The sequence below is a fragment of the Arachis hypogaea genome, chromosome 18, assembly GCF_003086295.3.
Source record: "Arachis hypogaea cultivar Tifrunner chromosome 18, arahy.Tifrunner.gnm2.J5K5, whole genome shotgun sequence".
Taxonomy (NCBI): Eukaryota; Viridiplantae; Streptophyta; class Magnoliopsida; order Fabales; family Fabaceae; genus Arachis; species Arachis hypogaea.
The window spans coordinates 2299758-2318392 of NC_092053.1; the positions used below are offsets into that span (position 1 = coordinate 2299758).

Sequence of the window (18635 nt, forward strand, 5' to 3'; positions counted from 1 at the left end):
ATAATATATAGTACTAAAAATCTAAAATATTGTCACCAGTTATCATTTACCACATGATAAGAAATAATTAATGCCAATATAAGTAACAACACATATAAATTAGGATAAAAAATTCAAATGAGCCAAGGGGAGCTCAGTTTAACATAAATCCGCTAAATCAACTTTCGATACGTCAATCCACTAGAACAGATTTTTATATAATTCGAATCAAAAGGATTCGAATTCAGTTTGCAAGTAATTCGAATTAATTCAAATCGAATTACTATCAAAGAATATTCTCACGTAATTCGAATCAATTAGAAACGAATTATGCATGCAAAATTCCTTAATAATTCGAAACGACTTACTTCGAATTATGTTGGAGTAGTTCGAGTCATATCATTTCGAATTACTTGGAAAACGGCACTTGAGTGAATTTCGAATCATATTGATTCGAATTAGGTGAATTTGGTGAGTGTTAGTAATTCGAGTCTAATTGATTCGAATTACACGGATTTCGGCTATATAAGGAGTTCGAACCAAGTTCATTCGATTCACTTTATCATTCTCATATCCCACCAAATCCTAGAGAAAACGACCAACATTCGGGCCGAGTAAGACCGGAGTGGCATATTCAGGCGATGGGGGATGATCCGGGGAGGCTTTATCGTTTGGATGGAGTTACTCATATCGCCGGTGTAATCAACGAAGAGGTTAGTGGTTTATGATGTTGCGCTGTTGATAGTGTTTTTTGTTAGTGGTTTATGGTAGTGGTTGATGAAAGCGGTTTATGATAGCGGTATTTCTTCATGGGTTATGATAGTGGTTTTATGATAGTGGTAGTAGTTAATGGTTTTTTATAATGGTTTATGTTATTGTTAGTGGTTTAGGTTACTGGTTTAGGTTAGTGGTTTAGGATAGTGGTTTAGGATAGTGATGTAGGCAAGTGGTTTTCGTTAATGGTTTTTGATAGCGGTTTCTATTAGTGCTAGCGGTTTAGGATAGTGGTATAAGCCAGTGGTTTTTGTTAGTGGTTTTTTGTTATTGTTTTTTCTTAGTGGTTTTTGTTAATGGTTTTGTATAGTGGTTTCAGTGACTGTTAGTGGTTTAGGGTAGTGGTTTAGGGTTGAGGTTTAGGCTAGGGGTTTTCATTAACGGTTTTACTTGTTAGTGATTGTTGTTTTTGTTAATGGTTTTTGCACGTGGTTTATGTTAGCGGTTTGTGTATACAAGGTTGGTCGCTGGCTTAATATATGATGTGTCGCACGATTTATTTTTTGGTTCTTTATGAAATATATTGTATACGTTAGTGGTTTGTGCATCTGTTCTAATTATGCGGTTTATCTACTGCCCAGCCTCGGCGTTGCATATCCAGCGTTAGGCGGCAGCAGGGGATGCGTCTTGATGAGAGGTACGTTCCGTACTTGCAGATGGCCGGATTGTACCATCTTGCGAGACTGAACGACAGATGGTTCCGACTAGACGAACCCCTAGTCAGCGCATTCGTCAAGAGGTGGCGGCCTGAGACGCACACCTTCCACATGCCGTTCGGAGAGTGCACCATCACGCTTCAGGACGTCGCTTACCAGCTGGGGTTGCCAGTGGACGGACATTACGTCAGTGGTTGCCTGACAGACTTCCACCTTTACATTGAGGGTGGGAGGCCAGCTTGGCAGTGGTTCCATGAGTTGCTCGGTGTTTTACCTCCCGAAAACCAAGTTCAGAAATTCGCAGTCAACTGCACCTGGTTCCAGGAGACATTTGCAGAGTGTCCCGTAGGGGCTGATGAGGAGACAGTTAGGCGCTTTGCCCGTGCCTATATCATGATGTTGTTGGGCACGCAGCTGTTTGCCGACAAGTCCGGCAATCGTATACACATCAGATGGCTACCCTTTGTTGCTAGACTTGAGGAGATGGGTGGCTACAGTTGGGGATCGGCGGCACTAGGTTGGTTGTACCGGTGCATGTGCCGAGTCGCCAACAGACATGTCGTGAAGTTAGCTGGGCCGTTACAGTTACTGCATTCTTGGATCTTCTGGAGGTTTCCTTCTTTTAGGCCTATTGGGTATGATGTGTTTAGCTGGCCCCTTGCCTCGAGGTACCGTTATTGTTTTGTATTATGTATCCTTATTGTTATGAATTTTCAATTGTGCAAGCAATTTCGTGCCTTGTATAATGAGTCATGAACGCGTTAAAATGTATATTTTCTTGCGCAGATGGTCTGGTTACAATCCTGGGATTAGCAACAAGGGACCTCGTGTACAGATGGCTCGCCTGAAGATCGACTTGTTACAGCCTCGAGATGTAAGTACGCGGAGCCCATATCTATTTATAGTCGTTCTTTCAGTTTATATGGTCTAACAGAAGCGTGATATTGTTTTTCTTTTTTGTCTTTTTAGTTCATATGGATGCCCTATAGCGCACTCGACGTCATCCAGGTTGTCCATCCGGAGGTCTTGGAGCCTCGTCATACGATGTTATGGCGTTGTGTGACGTCCCTGATTTATTTTGCGGTGGTTGAAAGGCATCAGGTTGATAGAGTTTTACCGCAGTTTGGCGGCGTTCAGCCCCCGCCGCATCCCGCCCTGAACATCGACTTCTTGATGTCGAAGGACGGGCGAGGAGGTGACCGTTGGTTCCCGTCGCACTTACCTGACTGGCATCTTCACTGGCAGAATCGTGCGGAGCACATTTTACAGTTCGACATAGTGGCTGACCCGGGTCCCTTGCATGATTTCTTGGCATGGTGGCATCAGCACGGAAAGAGGTTCCTGTCGTCGGAGATATTATTGGGGGATCCGAGAGGTCTTCCTATTCCGGATGAGGCGACGCAGAGGGGTGCAGGCCAAGTTCCAGAGATGGACCGAGTCGACGATGTTCCTGACAGACGTCGTCTTGAGAGGAGAGCTCGAGTCGGGACATGTCGTAGCCAGCGTGAGTGGAACTGGCTGGATCATGCTATGGAGGATGTCGAGGACGCAGGTAGGGGTGGCGGGAGACGACGTGGGCGTGGAGGCAGGAGGAGGGGGGCTGCTGCTAGAGAGGATGCCCATCAGCCTGGGGGGGATGCAGTTGGAGGAGGTGATGGGGCGGGGGTTGATAGGCCCCATCAGGGGGGCATGATGGTGAGTGGTATGGATCTGGTATGGGAGATCCCACGAGTCACACTGACGCTGGGCTTGGGGGTGGACCTCTTGGAGATTATTTCGTCGGTGTTCCCGGTAACGACCAGACACTTCAGGAGAGTACTCCATGGGTGAGTCCGGGCTCCATGTTTCCAGACTTCCTTGCTAGTGATGGGATTGTCGCCAAGTTCGGTGGACCGCATTTCTTTGAGGATATCCGGACCATCATGCAGGAGGATGATGCTGCACGAGGACGGGTTCACACGACAGGGACACAGGCACCGTTAGATGTAGATCTGAACGAGCCTGCCACGGTGCCTCCTGTGCAGACTTTTGTCCTGGGTGGGACGCTAGCATCGGCCCAGACTCTGGGGTCACATTCCGTAGCCGGCCCGTCATCATCCAGACCCGTGCATGTCCCCCCCAGGACGTCGACACAGCCAGCTCCGGATGACGAGGATGACTCCATTGAGGATGAGGAGCCATTTATACGGAGAGGTCATAGGACACGGGTTCCACGCCGTTGTTTCACGGGGTCACACCTCTTTAGATGATTTGGGGATCGTGGTGTATGTCGTCTTGTTATGTTTATGTTATGTATCTTTTTTGTTGGTTATCAGTGTTATGTATGGTTTCATTAAGCTAGTTGTTCATGCAGCAGTTACTTTGATGTTATGTTATGTATTATCAGTCATCCCATCATTTCCATGATTTTACTCATTTAACTTAACTACATAATTAGAAAGACATTCAACAAGCATATCTTGTACGAATTACAACTTTCATCACTTATAAAATACAAATGAGTTCCACCTAGAACATTGATTGCTAACTGAAATAAAATACAGCTGCTGATACAAAAAAAAAAGACACACCAACGTTCCTATTCATTCCCAGCTGTCCCAGTGGGTCGTCCGGCTTGCAGACAACTCCGACGAGTGTGTCCTGGCTGCCTGCAGAGGTCACATCTCTTTGGCCGGTTCGGATCTGCATCATCCATGTTGGTGCGAATGCGGGTGGACCTCGGACGACCCTCCTTCGCACGCCTCATGTTCGGATCCGGTATAACGGTAGGCCCGCCATAAGGTGGCCAGAATCCCTCCGGAATGGGAGGTGTAAATCCCATCTGATAGACACCGAAAACGGAACTAAGGCGATAGACCTGGTGGACATAAGGCATCCAATTAAGACGTGAATAAGCACAGCATGCCAATGCGTGAGGACACGGGAAATGAAGTGCTTGGAAGTATCCACAGTCACAAGTCTGAGACCCTAGTGAGACCCTGTAGGTACCAAGTGAGAATGAACCTGTCGGAGTCGTCTCTGCCACCGTGTACTCCGAGTTATCCCTGTCATAAACAGTCACCGTGAAGCACCTGGCTGTCTTCAGGTTGGCCTCGATACACTTTACTAGGTATTGACTGAATTGTTGTCCGGTACCCATCTGAGCCTCGGCCTCCCTCCCCTTACGGACAAATAGCTCCGCCAGCCTTCCGTATGTGGCCTTAACCAGCGAGCACACAGGGAGGTTCCTTACCCCCTTCAGGATTGAATTCACACACTCAGAAATATTGGTGGTCATGTGCCCGAATCTCCGACCCTCATCACAGTACTGTGTCCACAACGAATACTCAATTCGGTTCGCCCAGTCACACATTGCCGGATTCTCAGAGCGCAGAATGTCAAACCAGTAGTCGAACTCCACTTCGGTCTTCGCATATGCGGCGTTCACAAGAAGCCTCCGGGAATCTTTTCCCTTGAAGGTGAGGGCGAAATTAGCTGCAACGTGTCGAATGCAGAACGCCCTGTATGCGGCCGGAGGTAACCATCCCCTATCGGGAGCCTCGAGCGCTGCCTTGATGCCGTTATGCCTATCTGAAATAACTAACAGACCCGGCTGAGGTGTCACGTGCTGACGAAGGTGGGAGAGAAAGAAAGACCATGACTCAGCATTCTCACCCTCAACTAGTGCAAATGCCACAGGGAGTATGTTGGAGTTCCCGTCCTGTGCAATCGCGACAAGCAACGTTCCCCCATACTTGCCATATAGATGGGTGCCGTCAATACTCACCAAGGGCTTGCAATGACAAAAGGCCTCGATACAAGGGGGGAAAGTCCAGAACAGCCTATGAAAATAAGCATGAGACTCGTCCAGCTGTCCCCCAACTCGAACAGGGCAAGTCCTGAGGACTGCTACAGTGCCAGGCATCGTCAACTGAACTCCTAACACCCACCGAGGGAGCTCGTTGTACGACTCATCCCAGTCCCCATAGATGACTGCAACGGCCTTCTGCTTCGCCATCCATACCCTCCTGTACGTAGGCCTGAATCCAAAGTGTGCGGCCGTGGCATTTAGAAGCACCTTGATGTTGACGGATGCATCAGCCCTAATCATTGGCATAATGAATGTCGCTATCACATGGTAGTCCAGACTCCTATGGTCGCTGGAGATGGAGGTGGCGAGACAGGTATGCAGTCCGTTGTACCGCTTCACTTCCCAGATGCCCTTGCGCTGACGGAGACTCAACCGAATCAACCATGTGCACCCATTCCCAAACTCAGAACACTTTCCAACATACCTGTGGTAGTCAGACTCAACGACCTTGTACTGGACCCCTCGGCGGATGCTGTAAGTCTTCACACTCAACAGCGCCTCATCCTTATCCTGAAATTGTTGCCCAACCTGGAACTCTGTCATACCGGCAGACCCTTCCGTATCTCTAGCGCCAAATCCAGCCGTCTGCCTAGGATTTTCGTCATGCCTCATGGCATCCAGGTCCAACGATGAAAAATGGGGTGGGTACTGCTGTGTGCCAGAACTAGATCCACCTGTAGCCCTTCTCGGATCAGTCGCTCCAAGATCATCGCCACTGTCATCAGCAATCATATCAAGCTCGACATCATCGTCATCTTGATCATCAAACAATCCCTCCCCAACACCAGTCGGTGTAGGACACTGCACTTCGGTCGGAAGATGCTCCCCATATCGAACCACGTCTCCGACATTGCCGCTGAGATCAACAGCAAACGATGGGGAGGCAACAGGCTGTATCGATGGCTCATACACAGGAACGGAGGATGAAGCAACCGCAGGTCTTGAGCTCGAGCCGGCAACCGTGGCTATAGTATTGGCATTCCGGTTCGAACCACCTGAGCTAGATACCACATCAACCAACTTTGCTAACAGCGCTGGTGTCCTTACCTCGGGAAACTGCCTACGACAAAGAAACATGACCTGCAAGTCCTCATCACTCCCGATCGTGAAACAATCATACTTCACGGTATCATGGAGCACCGTGGTTGGGATGCGATAGAAAAACTTCTTAACCCTTTTAACTCCTTCCAGACCAAGCTTCTCCAGCACAGAGCTAACGAGAGCATCGTAGCTGGTGGTTGGCCTCACGATAATATATAGAGGATCCTTATCAGTGAACTTCACGCCGGACCGAGTTTTTCTCTTAATCGATCCTCTGTGGTGTACCAGCACTAGAAAACTATCCTCACTAGCCATCTCACCTCTTTGATGAGAAAAACTCTGAGTTCACAGCATATATATAGAGCTCCGGTTCATGGTAATTCGAATCAACTACATTCGCACTATATATTTATAATTCGAATCAAATAAATTCGAATTACAATTCCTTACTAATTCGAAACAATATGTTTCGATTTATGTTTCGTCAAGCCTTTCTTAGTAATTCGAATTAACTGAATTCGAATTCCTCTTTAATAATTCGAAACCAGTTGTTTCGAATTACTTGTTTCTCATGCTTGCATATAATTCGAATTAAGTCATATCGAACTACATAGGATTTTAATTCGAAACGTATAGATTCGAATTATATAATAATTTGATTCTGGTTGAATGCTGTCTAGGAATTCAGTTTGGCTGATTTCTGTAAATTTTCTTCTCCCTTGGTTTAATCAAGTTTTTTACCCTATAAATTAAGAGGTCTGATATACATACAAATTTTTTTGGCTTACAAGCTATACAAGTTGGTCCAAATCCAAAAAAAAAAAAACACGTGCAACACTCCTTCAAAATCGAGCATCCAACGCATTCCTTAATCACCCTTCCACAACACGTTCATTATGCCGCACTCTTCCTCTTATTCCTCAATCAAAACGCAAACCGTCAAGATATCGAAATAAACTACGATTCTGCAGAAACGTTCCAACTCATCGCAAAGAGTAGAAGAAATCAAGAAGAAAAGATACAAATTTTCATAAAAAATCACCAGAAAAAACGAAGAAACATTATTCAAGGTACTATTTTATCGCTCTTCTAGGTTTTTTTTTCTAAAATGTATTTGCCATGTGCCTCATCCTTAACCAGCAAAACATTAAAAGCTGTCTCCTCCATATTTTGGGTGTATTTCTTAAATCCTTTAGGTATATTTCTGTAATCCTTTCTGTAACCGTTTGGGTATATTTCTGTAATTGTTTGGGTGTATTTCTGAAGTTCCATTATTTTCAAAACAATTTCAAAACTTGATTTCAGAAACCATGAAAATCGAAAAAAAAACACGAAGCAAGAAGGAGATCCAACAAATTTGACAAGAAATTCGAAAAAAGAAACTAAATCTTTTGAAAAATGGAAGTTATATATTTGCGCATTAATTGATTTGAATTAATTTAAAAGTCTGTTAAAGAGGCACATAAAGCAGCGCAATTAGTGGATTTTATTCTCTTCAGGCTTGTAAAGCTTGTATTGTAAGCGCAAAACACTTGTATGTAGAGATTAATCCATAAATTAAACATTTTTATTATGTTTATTCAAGCATTCTAAATTAATATAGTATTATAAACCTTACAAAAATGGTAAAAAAATGTTAATGCATAAAAGAAATTATATTTTTAAAAGAAATAAAGCCTCACAACTCACAAGTTACAAGCTATACATTTTGATTCCCTACAAAATCTATTATTGGGTGAAAGCAAAAACAAAAAATGTAAAAGACCTTGGATAGTTGGGTTAAAATTGTACTAATCTCATTTAAAAATTATATTTATATACTAAAATTAATTATTAAAATTAATTATTATATATATAATTTAATTTATTTTTAATATATATTTTATATTAATAACTAATTTTAATACTAATTTTAGTGTCTATCTAGCCTTGTTGAATCTCATTCATTTTAATCCTGTTTTAAACATCTAACTAATCTATTTAAGACTCCATTTTTTGCATAAATCAAAATCAAAATCCATTTCTATCTAATAAAAGAAAACTAAAAGGAAAGTAAAAACCTCAAATCTGAAATCCCTGCTATTCCGGTTACCCATCCATCACTTTCTCTCTTTACACACACTCTCTCTCTATAACTTACCATCACCCCCTTTGCTTTTCTCTCTCGAAATGTTCTGAAGTTTTTCTCTCTCCTTTCCATTCCGGCAAGGTTCGAAATTTCCGGCGCCGGTGGCCAGGATGAAGACGCTGATGTTGCTGGTATGACTCTCTCTGTTAATATACAAATACAAATGCTAGATCTACTCATCCTACCTCACGTTCGATCCAAGACCTGGTTCCACAAGAGGAAAAAACCCACTTTTTCCCCCTAATTCATCCCTCTTAGATTCTCAATTCCACTTTCTATTATTGTAATATATGTGATTCTTTAATTGTACTTGCAAATTGTACAGTTCCTATATTGGATAATTGTTTCTTCGTTTTTTTGAGAAAAATTTCCACTTTCCTTTTCTCTTTTAAGTTTGTACAGTTAGGGTTCTAGCCTTCTAGGTCGTAGTAGATGGTCTGGATCCGGGAAAAATCTTATTGAAAAAATCGGGTTTTGGTTTAGGGTTTTTTCTGGGTTTGTGGCGAATTGAATTGGGTCGGTTTAAGAAAGTGGCGAAGATGAACTTGGGTGCTGCCAAGGAAGAATCGACACCAGAGGTTCATGTCCCAGCCGATATTGATTGGCAGAAGCTCGATAAATCCAAGTTCTTCTTCCTCGGCGCAGCACTTTTCTCTGGGGTTTCAGCAGCACTGTACCCCGTTGTGGTATTGAAAACGAGGCAGCAAGTTGCTCAGTCCCAAGTTCCTTGCATCAAGACTGCATTTTCAGTGATTAGCCATGAGGGTTTTCGAGCATTGTATAGAGGGTTTGGTACCTCTTTGATGGGAACAATCCCTGCTAGAGCCATGTACATGGCTGCTTTAGAGATCACTAAGAGTAATGTAGGCACTGCCACTGTTAGGTTTGGGATAGCTGAGCCGACTGCGGCCACGATTGCCAATGCGGTGGCCGGACTGAGTGCAGCCATGGCAGCTCAGCTTGTGTGGACCCCGGTCGACGTAGTGAGCCAGAGGCTAATGGTTCAAGATGGTTCCAATGCAAGACAATATGCCAATGGGATTGATGCATTCAGGAAGATTCTCAGAACAGATGGTCCTAGAGGGTTGTACAGAGGTTTTGGGATATCAATTTTGACATATGCACCTTCAAATGCTGTTTGGTGGGCTTCATATTCTGTTGCACAGAGAATGGTTTGGGGTGGTGTTGGATACTACTTGTGCAGCAATAAGAAGGATGATGGTGAGACAACAAATGAACTGAGGCCGGATTCGAAGACAGTAATGGCAGTTCAGGGAGTCAGTGCAGCAATGGCTGGTGGCATGTCCGCATTAATCACCATGCCATTGGATACAATTAAGACAAGGCTGCAGGTCTTGGATGGTGATGAGAATGGGAATGGGCGTAGAGTACCAACGGTTGTTCAGACAGTGAGGAATTTAGTTAAGGAAGGTGGTTGGATGGCATGTTACAGAGGTTTGGGACCAAGATGGGCTTCAATGTCTTTGTCTGCAACAACAATGATCACTACTTATGAGTTCCTTAAACGACTTTCTACAAAGAATCAGGATGTTTTGACATGATGACCATGGAGATAGGATTATAACAACAACAACAAAAGAAAAAAAGAAGAGAAAAGAAAACAAAGAAAAAGGAGAAAGAAGTATTATCCTCTCTTAGTTTCTTTTGTCTAAACTATGCCACTTGTTTTCTTTCAACCCTTTTCTTCACTTATGCAGCATGGCTGCTTGATCAATCCAAGCATTTTAGTTGTAGGGCATCTTATATATATATATATATTGAAAATAAAAAATTTTCTTCCAAGTTCTAACACAACTGCATTTGATGTAATGTACATGCTTCTGAAAATTTTACACTGTTTATTATTACTTCTGGGTTCCAATTGAATCTTGCCTACCATACAAACATAGGGGTTCCAAAGCAGAATTATGAGTTTGGTGATAGCAGCATCTGATTAGTGATAGGAATCGTTTGTATTTTTCTAATGATTTTATCATTTTCAATGGATAGAAGAATGCAAGGTACTGGGAAGTGGGAGCAACTATAAGGCATTTATTAATGGGTTTGGTTTGTAGTGGATAACTTTAATTAATGGTGGGGGCTACCAACATGTTGGGTGGGGGGTCCCAGGAGTAGTGTAAAACAAGTTACTCTACTAGTTATGTAGTATGGATGATGGATCTTATTGTTCGCATATGGAATCTTCAACAGATTAAAATGTAAATATTTTACAACTATTTCTCATTTAAAAAGAAAAAAAGAAATTTAGCCTGGTTATCATCGTTATTTCCGTCAGCATGCGTGTTTACTTGACATTTCTAGAATTAATTTAAGATCCATATAAAAATTGAACATCTAGAATGAATTAATGCTCCAAGTCTCCAAATGTTCTCATTATGTTTTGTTTTTATCGTCTTCCTTTTTTATAGGATAAATTACAACCTGCGGTGATGGAATTTCTTTTTTTTAGAGAAATAGTAGGGTAAGGTAAACTGAGACCAACAGTTTAGGAATATTGTTTTTCTTTTTTCTTTTTCCCCCCCCCTTTTTCTTAGAGGTCCTATATTATCGTTCAAGTTTCAACATGCTACAGTTTAGGATTAATGCACTAGACGCCGACACCATCCAAATCATTGACAAAACGTGCTACGTGCAGATATAAAGTGATTACCGGATTCGTTTGTTTACTACTTTACTAAAGCATAAACTTGAGTCTAGGTCTAATTATCTCCAATGAATCTAGGTTGACACAATGGAAAGCCTTAGACTCGTAAACGATGGCTCCTCTCAGACATTCAAAAGAGACTCAAATTTAAGATGGTAGGATATCACCCCATTCATTTAGGGAAGTACCTTGTCAAAAGGCGCAGTCTAAACATAAGATCTAGCTGGTCAGAACATTATGGTTCGGTTCCAATGCCAATCGTATTGGAAAAAGACTCGGTCTTCCCAGGTCAACAATGCTTCAACTACAGGGAAATAAACCCAGGGCATCAAATGACTTGCAGGAACCGACACACCATAAATCCTACAGTAGTCTACAAAATAAGCCTACATGTATCAAAAAAAAAAAGAAGGGGGGAGAGGGGTGGGAGACTATCCAATAACTGTAGATAGTTAAAAATAAAATAAAAAAAATAAAAACATGAACCAGATCAGTTATGACTCCAACAAAGCTTCTCCATTCAATGCTGTGAAATTGCTCAGCGAGCTCTCTTGTTACCACTGCATGATGGACACTTGTATTGCTTCATATGTTCTGCCCTAGCAGGGGTAATCTTCACGCATTTACCATGGAACCACTTCTCGCAGATGTCGCAGCAAATCCAGAACTCATCAGTACCGGTACTCTCGCCGCATGCCCCACAAAAGGCTTCTCCATGTTCCTCATCATCTTGCTCTTCTGCTCCTTCATCCTCATCCTTTGGTTGGAATGCCTTTGACTGTCTACCCTGCGACTCAGAAGCCCGCTGCTCCAACAGACAATAATTAGATAGCAACATAAAAGTAAAGCAGAAGTAGAGAACCACAAGCATGATAGCCCCAGGAATGCATTCACCCACAACTTCAATCAGGCAGTTCGAAAACAGAAACAAGATACTACTACTCTACTAGCATCCAATATCCACATTGCACAAGCAAAAACCAGAAATACAGAAATTTAAGCAACAACATTTTTTTGGAGTTTGTTTTAGACCACTCCAAAGGCATACACGCGCGCACACGCACTTGCATATTAACACTATAGTGCCAGTAGTTGGTAAAGATAAAACAGAATAATTAAATCCTAACTTTTGATTATACTATTCAATATGTTACTATCTATCTTGTATAGATTTAAGCATATGTACTATATTACAGTTTTTAATCCTTCACCTTTTGGTAATTAATTTTGGAAAGGATTTCTATCAGCAAATAACCTAAGCCTGGAAAGCATCCGACGTTTTCCAGAGCAACTCCAAGGGACAAGTAGGTATGAACAGATATGGTTATTCAACATATCTTGGTGTGAGGAGAAAAGTATTATTTACCGCTTTGGAGCTGGACTTAGATTTGCTGCCACTGTTGTTTGAGACTGAGGACTTCTCTTTAGCTTGTTTTTTTGCTGAACCGGTAACAACTTCAAATATTGTCGGTAGTTCATTGATCAGATTAAATAGTCGTTTCCTGCATTACAAATGGTCAAATATATCCATTAGAGAACAAACTAAACCTTACCAATGTTCATAACACACTCAGATTATTTAAGCGTCACCAAAAGAACATTGATTATGGATTCAACTTAGAAATTAGTTTTTTCTTCTTTGCACTCTCAAAAGATTGTCTAGTACTCAGGAGATAATAAAATGCTAAGCTGGTTCTTCTACTTTTTCCAAGAAAAGGGTGCTAAATATGTTATCAAATCACATACATCTTTACCCCCTTAGAAGGTGATAGTTATCTCAGGATAAGAATTATGCAGTGTAAGGCATACCTGTCAGCTCTATCAAACCCAAATCTGGCTCCAAAATAGAAGGCAAGAGCAACCAGCCATGTATCGCTATGGACAGCAACTAAAGATAACCAGTCCTTTTCTTGCATGCCATCCCTAGCAAAGTTAATGCCCAGCACAGGCTCAGGAAGTTCTGGTGGAACTTCTTCAACAGGTAAATTTACTTCCCACTGCCCACTAGGTAATCCATATAAGCATAAATTCTCCTTCTCTGAAAGTAAAAACAAATGATACACGAAACTTATAATTCAAGGCATGAAATAGCCACAGTGGAAAACAATTTAAGATAAAAACAATTTTTAGTTCTACCAATACATATTTTTTAATTGCCACCAAAATTCCACTTAGCTCCGAATAGAATTTACTGCCAAAAAGGGTTTTGACAAGTTCCAAGGATTCCAAGTATACTCAGCTCAGCATCTAGGGTAGCACTACAATTATTTCCTATGCGAGAATGACACCAAGGATGATGATGCAAATGTGTTCCCCTGAAGGTTAGTCCATAAATATATAACAGATTAACTAATCACTGAAGTTACTGCTTTCCACTCTGTGCAAACACCAAGCAATGTGGCCTGTACTATTCTCCCAATCCGTATTGAATTACAAAGTTTACAATAGGCTTAAATTCGCTAGCAAGTATGTTGAGAAATACTTGCAGGAATGTGTTCTAACAGCACATCCGAAACCACTTTCTTTTTTTTTATTTTTTATTTTTAAACATCGTTTCTAGTTAGTAATGGAAAAGGAGCTTTTGTGGTTGTTCCAGGAACATGCATCAAATGTGCTCTAAGAAATCACAGAAGGCAACAAGTGCAGGAACAGAATTTATGGCTACATTGACAGACAAGAATAAGGAATGCAGTTCAGAATTACCCAATCAATATCCGGAGCTAGCAGTCTTATGATAGAGAACAGTTACAAACTGACAATTGAAAATACATCAAAATAAAAGAACCCTTATTCTTCCCAAAAAAAAAAAAAAAAAAGAGAGAGAAAGAAGCAATACTAAGTTATCATAAGAAGCTGGCCGAAATTGAAAACCCTGAATGCAAAAGCCATAAAGCATTTGAAAGGCATAACGCAGTAATACGGAAAAAAAATTAGAGAAATAGCAGAAAAAGAGGGTTCCCAAATTTGAGTGCGAATGAAGAGGAATTGAAATTGCAAAGAGAAAGTAAAAGTGGTTTGGAGAGTAAGTAATTGAGTAAGTAACTAACCAGGATCGCATTGGTTGTAGAAATCCTGAACATCTGCAAACGCAAAGAGGAGAAAAGAATTGAAGCGCGAATCACGAGTTACAGATCGAAGAAAGCATGAAATGCAAGAGAGGGAAAATGGAAATCGAAGAAGAAGAAGAATTAGAAAATTGTGAATTGGAAGAAAGAGGAATGAAGGAAGAAGGGTTAGAATTAGATACCGGTTGTGAGGGCTTTGATGATGGCAGCTCTTCGACCCTTGAAATCCTCGTAAATCTCTTCCACCGTTCGACCTCCTCCTTCCATTGCTCTCTTCTCTTGTCTTCTCTTGTCTTCTCTTCTCGTCTATTCAGTTATCAGAAGAAGAAAACGAAAAAGAAGGGTTTGGAGTTATGAGTTAATTACATGAGGGAACAAAACGGTGGCGTTTTGAGGCGTGTTATTACTTATTAGTTATTATGTAATTGCATGAATCAAATCACACTCTCTCTTCGAGACAAGACAAGACAAGAGAACACAACAGATACAGAATATCATTCACTAACTCGCACTCTTTCAACCACGTGGATCTTAATCTTTTTTAATCTTATCTTATTAGTACTAATTTAGTAATTTACCGTGTAGTCTTACTTATTAGTAGTAAGTTTAACTCCTACTTTTTTTTTCGTTTTTTTTCGAATAAAAAAATAATTCACAATGATGAAAATGTGTGGGACCCGCTAGTCTTCTCTGGCACTCCGTCAGCGCTTTTCTTGTGTTTAATATTTAATTCATCATAATTTGTGTAAACTGTAAAGTGTCAACACTCATTTTATTAACCTTGTATTTATGTAGTATCTAATAAAAGAGTTGTATTATTTCAAACAATTTAGTCGGAGTAATCACTATAGATTAAACATTAAGAGACATTAAACATTTGTAAATCAAGCCAACTCACATTGTATCATTTTTTCTTTTTCTAAAGCACGAGCATAGAAAAAACATCACTTGTCGCAAATCATAGTACTCTCCAACTCTTTCCCCACACAAATTTATCTTGGGGATGGACAACTCCGTAATATATATACTAATAAAAACAGAAACTCGCGTGAATTTATTTTCATGTGAAGTTGATAATTAATAAGTTTGACTAAATCATCGTCTAATAGTTCTTCAGTAACAACTTTACATAAAGACAGAAACTGTATATATATATAGATATGATGAGCCAAGGATGACTTCCCAAATGGAATACATGGTGGTGCCCTGCAAGGGGATCACATAAGAACAGACAGACGGCGGTGACTGGCGGCGCCACCGGTATCTGCCGTATAGTCCTGGATATCCCTTCCAATGTAAGCCTGGTAGGAAGTGGTGGTGGTAGAAGTAACCTTTGATTGGTCGAGGTTCTTAGTGTTGAGAAAGCGTCCACCAGCACCTCTAGCTCTCTTCAGTGCATGTAGATGGCGAGACTCGTGAAGATAAGGCTGTAGAACAATACTAATTGTTAGAGTATAATTAGAATCAATTAGATCAATTATTATTTAATATATCTGAATATTTATTATTTCGATTTTCTTAATACTATAAATATTCTTTTATATTATATCATTTCAGACAACTTAAACACACACAAATCTTTTTTCTACTGTTCTCTCTTTCTTTTTTAACATGATCTAATTGATCCTAATTATATTGTCACATTAGTTAGCGTAGATTATGACTTATGAGAGATTGATATATGGATATTAGTTAGAAAATGCACTTACTTTGCGATCTCTGATGAGTTTGTTATGTGCTTCGAGTTTAGCTCGGTACTGTCTACGTCTCAATATAGCATGATACTGCTTTGAATTCACATATATAGGTTCTTCTCTCAGATCAAGTGGCAGAGGAATCCGAACTGCTTCACTTCCAATTACCTGCATATTAATGAATAATCATGACTTATGTTTGATGCTAACAAGAATGATCATGCTCTCATATAATGATCTCATTTTCAGTAATTTAAAGTTTGTAGCAAAGAAAGTATTGGGTCAAAAAGATGAAAGTTTTCCACCCACAAATAGTTAATTTAACCAATCATATTACATATACACAGAAAAGATCAAACAATATGCTAAGGAAAACTAAGAAACATTTTCAAAGAGAAACAAAATACAACAGAGAAACTTGTTGAACAATAAGCATGCAACTTTAGAAACTTTGTGGTAGAAAACAAGAATTTACTAATAAGAACAAATGAATGGAGTTTACTAAATTAATTACCTTAGAGTGTTGGCCATATGCAGCAGCTAGTATGCCACCATAGCATGGATATGCACAATGAAATGCAATTGGAGCCTGAAACACACATTCCAACTAAAATGATCTCTTCATTCATGTCTTTCATCGCAAAAATCACAACCATATAACTACTTACAGTTGATTGGCCGCGATCGAGTTCCGAAGGAGGGAAGGAAAAATCAAGAATCCCCATTGAAGAACTGATTTGATTTCCAGCAGTCTTCTCCATATTTCTGCTAAGTGATGATGAACAAGCTGAAGAATTGCTATGCTGGATAGAAATTTGACCTGGTTTCAAGTATACCAATTAAGCCATCAAATCCAAGGCTAATAACAAATTTTGAAACAAGAACTATATTATATAGAATTCCCAAGTACCAGATTGATTGGTGGAAAGAGTTGAAGATGAATCCTGCTCTTGAAATTGGAGATTTAGTGGCCTACTCTTGTGACATTGTTGTGGCAGAACAACACCCATGTTTAAGTTCAATTTATCAGACATGGATGATTGTTGGACAACATCAGATTCAGGAGAATTACCCCATGATGATGAGCATCCAAGAACATAGGCTGGTGTTGCATGAACAGAACATAGAGCAGAGTCTTTTTCACACATACACTTCATTGTTTTCCACTATGCCTCCCAACTTCAACTCTTCTCATAAAGAGTTCATAACATACACAGCAACCAACAAAAAAGAAATCATTGCTAAGAATAACTGTGAGTGAGTGAGTGAGTGAAGAATCAGCCATCAGCAAATAGTAAGATACACATAGCAAGAAAAACTCCATCTAAGACATAGTCAATAGCAAGTATGTTGTTTTATGCAATTTGCTGCTTTTTATGATTAAATTATAAGATTAGTTGCATCATTTCAAGCCCCAAATGCTACCCTTTTGTTGACTCACAACTACATCAAAAATTAAAACAAAAAGAGGAAGAAAAGAATGTGAACTGAAATAAAGAAAATTAAGAAGAAACCTTGGAAATTTAGGGAATTTGAAGAGGAAGTAGCAGTGGGAATTGGTGTAAAACCAGAAACTGTTGTGTGTGTCTTTCTGGGGTTTGAACTTTGAAGGTTGTAAGCTTAGAAGAAGCACTTGTTCTCACTCTCATTTACATAATCACAATCACACACTTAAAACTCTCTTCAGTGTTGTCTGTCTTTGTATTTGTTTCACTTAGCTTTGGTGCTAAGACACTCTTTCTTTCTTAAGTCTTGACCCTTCAATTCAAGGGACACTCATCATCACTGCTAAACAAAACAATAATGTTTTTAGATTATGTTTAATAGTTATAATTCTACACAAATACATACATTAACACTACCAACTATAGTCACCCCCACCACCACCACTTCTCACTTATTATTTTTATTATTATGATATATGTTACCAAGAAATAAGATAATAAAACAAGTAAGCTATGATCTATAAGTTATTATTTTACACCTGATCTTGTTTGGTATATCTATCTGATAAGAATACTAAGAAAATCGTTTTTCAGTGGAGCCATTACATTTTTGTCGTTTTGTTGTAATAAATAAAATGGTTAAAAAACAAATTAATACCTATGATGCACTGACACGGACACGGGACACGACACGACACGGAACACGCCACGCAAATTTTAAAATCTTACGGGACACGTATACATATAAAATATAAAGTATTTTTTAGATAAACCGTAATGATATTTTAATATTTTATTGATATTAAAATATAAATTAATTTTTTAAATTATTTTTAATGTCTTATTTTAATTATATCAAGTATCTAAAATATTTTTTGTTTTATTAAATAGTAATATATACTATATCTAAATTTATTTTAAGAATATATATTAAAAATAATACCGGACACGCTGACACGTGATGGTATTTAGGTGTGTCCAAATGTGTCCGGAGAAGAATTTTTTATTTTTTATTTAGACACGGTTTAGACACAACAGACACGAATGTCAAACGGTGAGTATCGAAATATGTCCGATACACAGACACGACAACTCAGCAAAGTGTCCGTGCTTCATAGGTTAATACATATAAAACTAGTTAATACTAGAGAAATTAATAATTATATATGCCTCTTATACAATTCAGTTTTTATTTCTTTATCCTCTGATCCTGCTTGTTCTTTTCTGTCCATAAATAAATAATCATGATGCTTTGCCATTCAATAATAACTATAAATAATTAAATATGAAAATATTGAGTTTCTTTCTATCCCAAAAAGTCAAAAGATAAAGAAAACA

The 18635-nt window shown here is 39.8% G+C and overlaps 4 protein-coding genes across 5 annotated transcripts; 1 reads left to right on the forward strand and 3 right to left on the reverse strand.

Moving 5' to 3' along the window:
• Positions 1-3987: 3987 nt before the first annotated feature.
• On the reverse strand, positions 3988-6336 carry LOC140181705 (uncharacterized). Its single transcript, XM_072226002.1, has 2 exons — positions 5176-6336; positions 3988-5109 (listed from the first exon to the last, which is right to left on the reverse strand). The coding sequence occupies exons 1-2, from the start codon at positions 6334-6336 to the stop codon at positions 3988-3990; spliced, it is 2283 nt and encodes a 760-aa protein (XP_072082103.1).
• Positions 6337-8369: 2033 nt separating this feature from the next.
• LOC112772134 (uncharacterized) lies at positions 8370-10243 on the forward strand. Its single transcript, XM_025817015.3, has one exon. The coding sequence runs from the start codon at positions 8968-8970 to the stop codon at positions 9988-9990; it is 1023 nt and encodes a 340-aa protein (XP_025672800.1). The 5' UTR covers positions 8370-8967; the 3' UTR covers positions 9991-10243.
• Positions 10244-11239: 996 nt separating this feature from the next.
• On the reverse strand, positions 11240-14644 carry LOC112772135 (PHD finger protein ALFIN-LIKE 3). The gene is made up of 5 exons (XM_025817016.3): positions 14341-14644; positions 14141-14173; positions 12903-13131; positions 12460-12595; positions 11240-11898 (listed from the first exon to the last, which is right to left on the reverse strand). The coding sequence occupies exons 1-5, from the start codon at positions 14423-14425 to the stop codon at positions 11632-11634; spliced, it is 750 nt and encodes a 249-aa protein (XP_025672801.1). The 5' UTR covers positions 14426-14644; the 3' UTR covers positions 11240-11631.
• A 545-nt stretch (positions 14645-15189) lies between these two features.
• On the reverse strand, positions 15190-17689 carry LOC112772302 (nuclear transcription factor Y subunit A-8). Of its 2 annotated transcripts, none has more exons than XM_025817213.3 (6): positions 17367-17689; positions 16763-17039; positions 16521-16672; positions 16367-16441; positions 15868-16020; positions 15190-15585 (listed from the first exon to the last, which is right to left on the reverse strand). In XM_025817213.3, exons 2-6 carry the CDS (start codon positions 17007-17009, stop codon positions 15376-15378), a joined length of 837 nt encoding a protein of 278 aa, XP_025672998.1. In that variant the 5' UTR covers positions 17010-17039; positions 17367-17689; the 3' UTR covers positions 15190-15375. The 2 variants fall into 2 exon arrangements, with proteins under 2 accessions (XP_025672998.1, XP_025672999.1); XM_025817214.3 differs by having other exon boundaries at positions 15190-15598; positions 17367-17537.
• Between the last annotated feature and the right edge of the window lie 946 nt (positions 17690-18635).

What these genes read in the sequence shown, in the direction of transcription:
- LOC140181705 (XM_072226002.1), bottom strand. Translation starts at nt 6,336, where the DNA reads ATGTTTCTTTGTCGTAGGCAGTTTCCCGAGGTAAGGACACCAGCGCTG. An exon ending in TTTGTCATTGCAAGCCCTTG is followed by an intron (nt 5,110 to 5,175) that starts GTGAGTATTGAC and finishes GCGATTGCACAG; the next exon opens with GACGGGAACTCCAACATACT.
- LOC112772134 (XM_025817015.3), top strand. Translation starts at nt 8,968, where the DNA reads ATGAACTTGGGTGCTGCCAAGGAAGAATCGACACCAGAGGTTCATGTC.
- LOC112772135 (XM_025817016.3), bottom strand. Translation starts at nt 14,425, where the DNA reads ATGGAAGGAGGAGGTCGAACGGTGGAAGAGATTTACGAGGATTTCAAG. An exon ending in CTACAACCAATGCGATCCTG is followed by an intron (nt 13,132 to 14,140) that starts GTTAGTTACTTA and finishes TTTTACTTTCAG; the next exon opens with AGAAGGAGAATTTATGCTTA. An exon ending in GGGTTTGATAGAGCTGACAG is followed by an intron (nt 12,596 to 12,902) that starts GTATGCCTTACA and finishes TTTGTAATGCAG; the next exon opens with GAAACGACTATTTAATCTGA.
- LOC112772302 (XM_025817213.3), bottom strand. Translation starts at nt 17,009, where the DNA reads ATGAAGTGTATGTGTGAAAAAGACTCTGCTCTATGTTCTGTTCATGCA. An exon ending in TCTTTCCACCAATCAATCTG is followed by an intron (nt 16,673 to 16,762) that starts GTACTTGGGAAT and finishes ACTTGAAACCAG; the next exon opens with GTCAAATTTCTATCCAGCAT. An exon ending in CATATGGCCAACACTCTAAG is followed by an intron (nt 16,021 to 16,366) that starts GTAATTAATTTA and finishes ATTAATATGCAG; the next exon opens with GTAATTGGAAGTGAAGCAGT.